General features: G+C 42.1%; 1 protein-coding gene across 1 annotated transcript; it reads left to right on the forward strand.

Annotated features, from left to right (window-relative positions):
• The first annotated feature begins 102 nt into the window (after positions 1–102).
• On the forward strand, positions 103–4,421 carry LOC116378192 (aldehyde dehydrogenase, mitochondrial-like). Its single transcript, XM_031840014.1, has 7 exons — positions 103–562; positions 835–937; positions 1,616–1,800; positions 2,314–2,478; positions 3,563–3,720; positions 3,923–4,037; positions 4,265–4,421. Exons 1-7 carry the CDS (start codon positions 488–490, stop codon positions 4,295–4,297), a joined length of 834 nt encoding a protein of 277 aa, XP_031695874.1. The 5' UTR covers positions 103–487; the 3' UTR covers positions 4,298–4,421.
• Positions 4,422–8,002: the final 3,581 nt, after the last annotated feature.

An 8,002-nucleotide genomic window follows, 5' to 3' on the forward strand; every position in this document is an offset into this window, starting at 1 on the left:
TATATATATATATGTATATATGTATATGTGTGTGTATATATATATATATGTATGTATGTATGTGTGTGTGAGAGAGTTATGTAAAAACTCGCCCCCTGCACAGTTGTCATGAAGGATGATGTTAACTATAGAGACCACAACCGTTTTTTGTAGCCGGCTGTAAACATGTTGATTTCTGCTGTAAAGTTGGGCAGTTTAACAGGGGGGGGTGTGTGGAGATTGACTCTCTTTTGGAGCCAGCTTCAAGTGGCCATTTGGTGAACTGCACTTCAGCGTTGGCATCACTTTTCAGCCTCTGGGGTTGCCACCTAAATCACATAAACCCTCGTTGAGCTGGGGCCAGCTTTGAATGTTGTACACAGTCACACAAAAGTTACCTCTTTTAGATGGACTCGATTTATAACAAGCAGCATTTCTCAAGCTTTTGTTGACTTGGCACTGTTTCCAGGTGGGTTTTCCTGAAGGTGTTGTGAATATCTTGTCAGGCATGGGACCATCAGCTGGCGCTGCCATTGCAGGGCACATGGATGTTGACAAGTTGGCCTTCACTGGATCCACAGAGGTAGGACTATTCTGTTTCTTCACCTTTAGTCATTTTTGGCAGCAGTATGCAAAATACTCTGTGGCAATTGGAGGTGGGGGGGGGGGGGGGGTTGAGTTAATGTTGAGTTGCTTGCTATTATCAATTTTGACAATGTTAATATGTATCACAATATCTTGATTTATTATTTATACTGTAGTAGTTTTTATAGCACCAACTTCTCCACCAATGAAATCCTTTCAGCTGAAGCCAAGGTGTCACCACTTCTCTCTTTCCCCATCTGTGTCCATCAGGTCGGTCATCTGATCCAGCAGGCGTCAGGCAGCAGTAACCTGAAGAAAGTCACACTGGAGCTGGGAGGAAAGAGTCCTAATATCATCCTGTCTGACGCCAACAGTGTGTATTCCATAAAACAATGTGTTTGTATGCTTTAGAGATATAACTGCCACGCTCACAAATGTTCGCTGGCAACATGTCTCTCTCTGATGGGGACCCAAAGAACAGCAGGTTCACTGTTGGGCAATTGACCCGTGGCTAAGTCCTGCGCTCGAACACAGACCAGCAAATCATAGCGTAGCATTAGCCAGCTCTGACCAAAGTCTGACAAACATCTGCTTCGTAAACTCTAATGCGATCGTTTCAAATGTTCTACCCTTTCAGGCTGGTTTTGTGGATTTGGAAATAGTCACAGTTAAACATTGTTTAATAGTGATACTCATTACCCGGGAGGTTAGAAGGAGATTCAGGTTTCTAAAATGTTACGCGTCTATGTAAAATCCTGTGGAGCTAACATTAGCAGAGAACGTTAGCACATCATTAACTAGTGTTAGCACTTCAGTGCTACGCTAGCCGCTACAGGTATACTGAATGTCCCTTAAGTACACTTCTACATCAATATAGAAAAGTGAGAAATGTAACCAGGATTTTCCACCTGCTATCAATTGCTCATAAAAGAGAGGACAAATCCTGAAACGCATTACAAGTCACCGGTTGATATAAAAGTGGAGGAGTATTTTAGTATTGTTTACTTTTCAAGAAGACTTTCATGGTGAAAGCTTGTCTTTGTCATTTCAGTGGAAAATGCAGTGGAGCAGGCCCACTTTGGTCTGTTTTTCAACCAAGGCCAGTGTTGCACTGCCGCCTCCCGAACCTTTGTCCAAGCAGACATCTACGACGAGTTTGTGGAGCGCAGTGTGGAGCGAGCTCGGAGACGAGTGGTGGGAAACCCCTTCGACTTAAAGACCGAGCAGGGACCTCAGGTGACACACACGCTCGCTCACTGTTACGCACTGTTATACATTGTCGTTGTCAACTCCAAGACCAAACTACGCCGTGGTATTTACCTGTCAATCACAAGGTAGCCCCGCCCAAAATGAACATCATGCTGTATTGAAGAAGACTTGACACTAGAGATTGAGACCATAAACTTTACAATGTTTACTGAGGTAATAAATCAAGTCATTTTTTTCATAGACTTCTATACGATCAGAAGAGCCCCCCCCTAAAGGTCCTTAGAAATAATTCAAGTTCAAGGCACTTCAGCATTGGCTTCACTTTTCAGAACTGGATGTTGCCCTTTTTGCACTGGACTAGTATTACCTGGCGACCCCTAGTAATTTGTAATAATTGCGTAGGTAGTCTGTGATCTTAATGCCAAACACTGAGGTCATATGACAATGATCAGGTGTTTGTACTTGGCGCTCGGGCTCTTGGGTTAGTGTACGTACTTTCTCACACACTCAATGCTGTTCCCTCTGCGATGACCGGACCAGGTGGATCAGGAGCAGTTCAACAAGATTCTGGGCTACATCAGCAGCGGGAAGAGAGAGGGAGCCAAGCTGAAGTGCGGAGGAGGAGTGGCTGCGGACAGAGGATACTTCATCCAGCCTACTGTGTTCGGAGACGTCCGGGACAACATGACCATTGCCAGGGAGGAGGTAGGATAGTATGGAAGGTTTAGAATGCCCAACTAAAAACAAATGGACTTCTTCATATGATTTACGTACTCCCTAAAAAACGTGTTCTACATTATTTTTGTTGGTGGTCTGACAGAGGCGTTGATTGTACCTGCTGTTGTGATTGTATGTTGAAATGGTTTGCATCAATCGAATCACAAGAATCTTAGCTTTCCAAAGATATGTCGCATCAGTGCCTTACCTGTACATAACACAGGTTTACACTTAACGCGGGCCGTTGGAGTGTTAACAGGTTAAACGGGTTTGAGCTCTGCGGTTGTTTCCATTGGTTTCTATGCACACTAATACATATTTATCAGCTCGGGTTTAGTTCCAGTTTGGTGTAAGGCAGGATCTGACCCCTCTCCTGTTTGTTGTTGCAATGGAAACAAAATCAATCTTCAGAGAGGCGAATGCTGATTGGTGCTATGACTGGAGGGACCTCTATGCACAGTCCGTTTCAGTGCTGGTCATAGAAATACAAATATCTGGGGATCTGGATTGCACATAATTACCTACGGCAGCAGCTACAACTCATACAGCCGGGATTGCCTGCCGGTCAACAAGTTAGCTGCTAGCCACCGGCTAGCAGCTAACGGTGATGGTACTAGTATTGGTACTGGCATCTGGTGCATGTTCGGCCATTTAAAACAATAAGTGTACTTGAAAACGTGCATCAGATGCTTTAAGTGTGTTTGGGCCTTTAGTGTTATCTTAAAGACTTTAAATGTAAAGTCTGATTTCGACAATGTGGATGTGTCACAAGATATAAGAACGAGACTTCTCATTCAGGCTAAAAAATATCTTTTATTCGGGCTCTGATGTCATTTAGTGGTCAAAGACATTTCACCTGCAGTGCCATTAGGAAGAAATTGCGTATTCACTCCATCAATAATGGATAAAATATGACTAATTTGAACAATAGTAAATACGTTAAACATCCTCCGAACACTGTAAGAGGGGAAATGTTGATTAAATGGTTTGCTTGTGTGACTTATGTTAACCGTCGATTGAAATGACTTCATATGTCTTTTGATTTCCTGTCCCGTCATGTTTTCTCTTGCAGATCTTTGGTCCAGTGATGCAGATCATGAAGTTTAAAACGCTGGAGGAGGTGGTGACGAGAGCCAACGATACTAAATACGGTCTGGCCGCCGCTGTGTTTACTAAGGACATCGATAAGGCCAGCTATGTCACCAACGGGCTCCGTGCCGGAACAGTCTGGTAGGCGTGTTGACACTGAAGTCATTACTGTGTAAACAGTCTCTGAGCTGCAGATATTCATGGCTAATCACATGAACAGTCCCAGGAAAACACATTTTACAGCATTGGGTTTTTCATTCCCCTCAGCTCAATGCTCCGGTCTGGGGGATATGTATTTTTTTCTGTCACTGAGTGTTGTCGTGTGTTTGTGTTTCCCCTGCAGGGTCAACTGTTATGACGTGTTTGCCGCTCAGGCTCCGTTCGGAGGTTACAAGGCTTCCGGCAACGGAAGAGAGCTCGGAGAGTACGGCCTGGACAACTACACAGAAGTCAAAACGGTAATTGCTAAAAATGTACTTAATAATATAAGTTTATTGGATGAACCGCTCTGAATCAGGACCTCCTGGAATATGGAGCATGTAGCTCTGCCTGCAAAGCTAATGCTAACCAAGCGGCAACCTCCGGTGCTGAAACATGAATGAACCCAAGACATTAGAATAACTGATTATACACTGAGATACATAAGAACTAACTTCTTTAAACTGTCTCTTGTCTGTGTTGTCAGGTGATCACCAAGGTACCGCAGAAGAATTCTTAGACCTGTGCAGTGAGCCCAGTCAGCAGCGAGACATCACTGTCCCTTAACTTTTCCACCTGATTCAACATAATCAAAGAACTATAAAGACACCTATTTGTAATCTGACATTTATACATTTTCATAATAAATGCATTTGAGGTGTTTAAACTCACTCCTGTCATCTTTGTGTGTGTGATATACAGAGCATGTTAAAAAAGGTGCAATGTGTAAGATAAGGCCTGAATTTTTGTTTAAAACAGGAGGAAACTTTAAGCGTGCGTGCCAAAACAAAAACACCTGCCTAACTGCGTCTGATCAGATGGCCGGGGTTTACCTTTTGGAAACTTGCACCCTAGTTGATTTGTCACTTCTGTGTACCGACCAGATTATCAGTTATTAGTCAAAACGAGCATGCGGTGGCAGTTGTGTTGTCTCTGGTGCACGGTCCTTGCAGCTCCATGTACTATACAGGTGCATCTCAATGAATTAGAATATCATCGAAAAGTTAATTTATTACAGTAATTCAATTCAAAAAGTGAAATTCTTATATTATATAGATTCATTACACAGGGTGATATATTTCAAGCGTTTTTAATTTTGATTATGGCTTACAGCTAATGAAAACCCCAAATTCAGTATCTCAGAAAATTAGAATATTACATAAGACCAATTTAAAAAAAGGATTTTTAATACAGAAATGTTGGCCTACTGAAAAGTATGTACAGTATACAGTCTGCACTCAATACTTGGTCGGGGCTCCTTTTGCATGAATTACTGCATCAATGCGGCGTGGCACGGAGGCGATGAGACTGTGGCCCTGCTGAGGTGTTATGGAAGCCCAGGATGCTTTGATAGGGACCTTCAGCTCGTCTGCATTGTTGGGTCTGGTGTCTCATCTTCTTCTTGACAATACCCCATAGATTCTCTCTGGGGTCAGCTGTCATCAGCGTATGCGATGGCTGTAACTTTGGGCATATGACCTACACTTAAACCTGAAATTAATCAGTTTATTTTTTTTAATTAGAGGATGTATAACGCAGCACTTAGACAGCCCTGCTTCACTCCTCTCTAATTGAAAGGTTTCAGTTAAAACCCTATTTACACTTGCACAGTAGTGAGGTTTAAAACGTATATAAACATCACTTCCTCTATCTCTCCACTAAGGTGAGTAAAGTTTAAGTCGCTGTATGAAGGCATTGTTTCCAACAGAATATTGACACAGCCTACATCTGTCTATTCTCTTATATGCATTGACAGATTTCTGATTACTTCCCATTTTTTTCACAGTAAAAAGTATCACCTTCATGGTTTTTTATACATTTAATGAATTCATCTTGAATTTGTTTTTGACTTGATTTCAGCGCATGAATTCGATTCCCTCTGCTATCCAAGTCTGACTGTTTATAAACATTATATAATAACTCATGATTGATATCTATATATATAGATATATCTATCTATATATATATCTATATAGATATATATACAGTGGGTACAGAAAGTATTCAGACCCTGTGACGACCCTCTCTGCCTGTTCGTGTGGCTGCCTTCCTTGCAGGTGAGGTGGGTGTGGCAGAGGGTCGTCAGGCAGAGTGGAAGCACCTGAGGCCATTTGCAACACTGGCCCTGTGTGCCAGAGCACTCAGTACAAAACCCTCTGGATTCGCAGTTTGTCTCTCGCTCCTTCCTGAGACACCCATTTTGGTTTCTGTTGCGGTTATGGTTTTTTTCTACACTATACAACACTGCATATACACTTTACACGCACCCACTCACTTACACTGCTGAAATGATTGACTTCACATGTCACTGTTAGTTTGTTTGTCTTTTATATTACTTTAAACCTAATAAATAATTAAACTGTTTCATTGAATACGTCTCCCTTTTTTGTCATGGCTGTTCGGCCCGGTTTGTGACAACCCCTTTAAATTTTTCACTGTTTCATTGCAGCCATTTGCTAAAATCAAAAATTAATTTTATTTCTCATTAATGTACACTCAGCACCCCATCTTGACAGAAAAAACAAATGTAGAAATTTTTGCAAATTTATTAAAAAAGAAACTGAAATATCTCACATGGTCATAAGTATTCAGACCCTTTGCTCAGTATTGAGTAGAAGCACCCTTTTGAGCTAGTACAGCCATGAGTCTTCTTGGGAATGATGCAACAAGTTTTTCACACCTGGATTTGGGGATCCTCTGCCATTCTTCCTTGCAGATCCTCTCCAGTTCCGTGAGGTTGGATAGTGAACGTTGGTGGACAGCCATTTTCAGGTCTCTCCAGAGATGCTCAATTGGGTTTAGGTCAGGGCTCTGGCTGGGCCAGTCAAGAATGGTCACAGAGTTCCGAAGCCACTCCTTTGTTGTTTTAGCTGTGTGCTTAGGGTCATTGTCTTGTTGGAAGGTGAACCTTCGGCCCAGTCTGAGGTCCAGAGCACTCTGGAAGAGGTTTTCTTCCAGGATATCTCTGTACTTGGCCGCATTCATCTTTCCTTCAATTGCAACCAGTCGTCCTGCAGCTGAAAAACACCCCCATAGCATGATGCTGCCACCACGTTTCACTGTTGGGATTGTATTGGGCAGGTGATGAGCATACTGCTTAGAATTTACGCCAAAAAGTTCAATCTTGGTCTCATCAGACCAGAGAATCTTATTTCTCATAGTCTGGGAGTCCTTCATGTGTTTTTTGGCAAACTCTATGCGGGCTTTCATATGTCTTGCACTGAGGAGAGGCTTCCGTCGGGCCACTCTGCCATAAAGCCCCGACTGGTGGAGGGCTGCAGTGATAGTTGACTTTGTGGAACTTTCTCCCATCTCCCTACTGCATATCTGGAGCTCAGCCACAGTGATCTTTGGGTTCTTCTTTACCTCTCTCACCAAGGCTCTTCTTCCACGATTGCTCAGTTTGGCTGGACGGCCAGGTCTAGGAAGAGTTCTGGTCGTCCCAAACTTCTTCCATTTAAGGATTATGGAGGCCACTGTGCTCTTAGGAACCTTGAGTGCTGCAGAAATTATTTTGTAACCTTGGCCAGATCTGTGCCTTGCCACAATTCTGTCTCTGAGCTCCTTGGGCAGTTCCTTCGACCTCATGATTCTCATTTGCTCTGACATGCACTGTGAGCTGTAAGGTCTTATATAGACAGGTGTGTGCCTTTCCTAATCAAGTCCAATCAGTTTAAGCTGGACTCCAACGAAGGAGTAGCACCATCTCAAGGAGGATCAGAAGAAATGGACAGCATGTGAGTTAAATATGAGTGTCACAGCAAAGGGTCTGAATACTTATGACCATGTGATATTTCAGTTTTTCTTTTTTAATAAATTTGCAAAAATTTCGACATTTCTGTTTTTTTCTGTCAAGATGGGGTGCTGAGTGTACTTTAATGAGAAATAAAATGAAGTTTTTTGATTTTAGCAAATGGCTGCAATGAAACAGAGTGAAAAATTTAAAGGGGTCTGAATACTTTCCGTACCCACTGTATATCTATATATAGATATATATCCATATATAGATATAGATATATATCGAGATAGATATCTACAGTTGTGTGAAAAAGTGTTTGCCCCCTTCCTGATTTCTTATTTTTTTTGCACGTTTGTCACACTTAAATGTTTCAGATCATCAAACTAATTTAAATATTAGACAAAGATAACACAAGTAAACACAAAATGCAGTTTTTAAATGAAGGTTTTTATTATTAAGGGGGGAAAAAAATCCAAACCTACATGG

This window comes from Anarrhichthys ocellatus, unplaced genomic scaffold (assembly GCF_004355925.1).
Source record: "Anarrhichthys ocellatus isolate YVR2014 unplaced genomic scaffold, GSC_Weel_1.0 scaffold2184, whole genome shotgun sequence".
Taxonomy (NCBI): Eukaryota; Metazoa; Chordata; class Actinopteri; order Perciformes; family Anarhichadidae; genus Anarrhichthys; species Anarrhichthys ocellatus.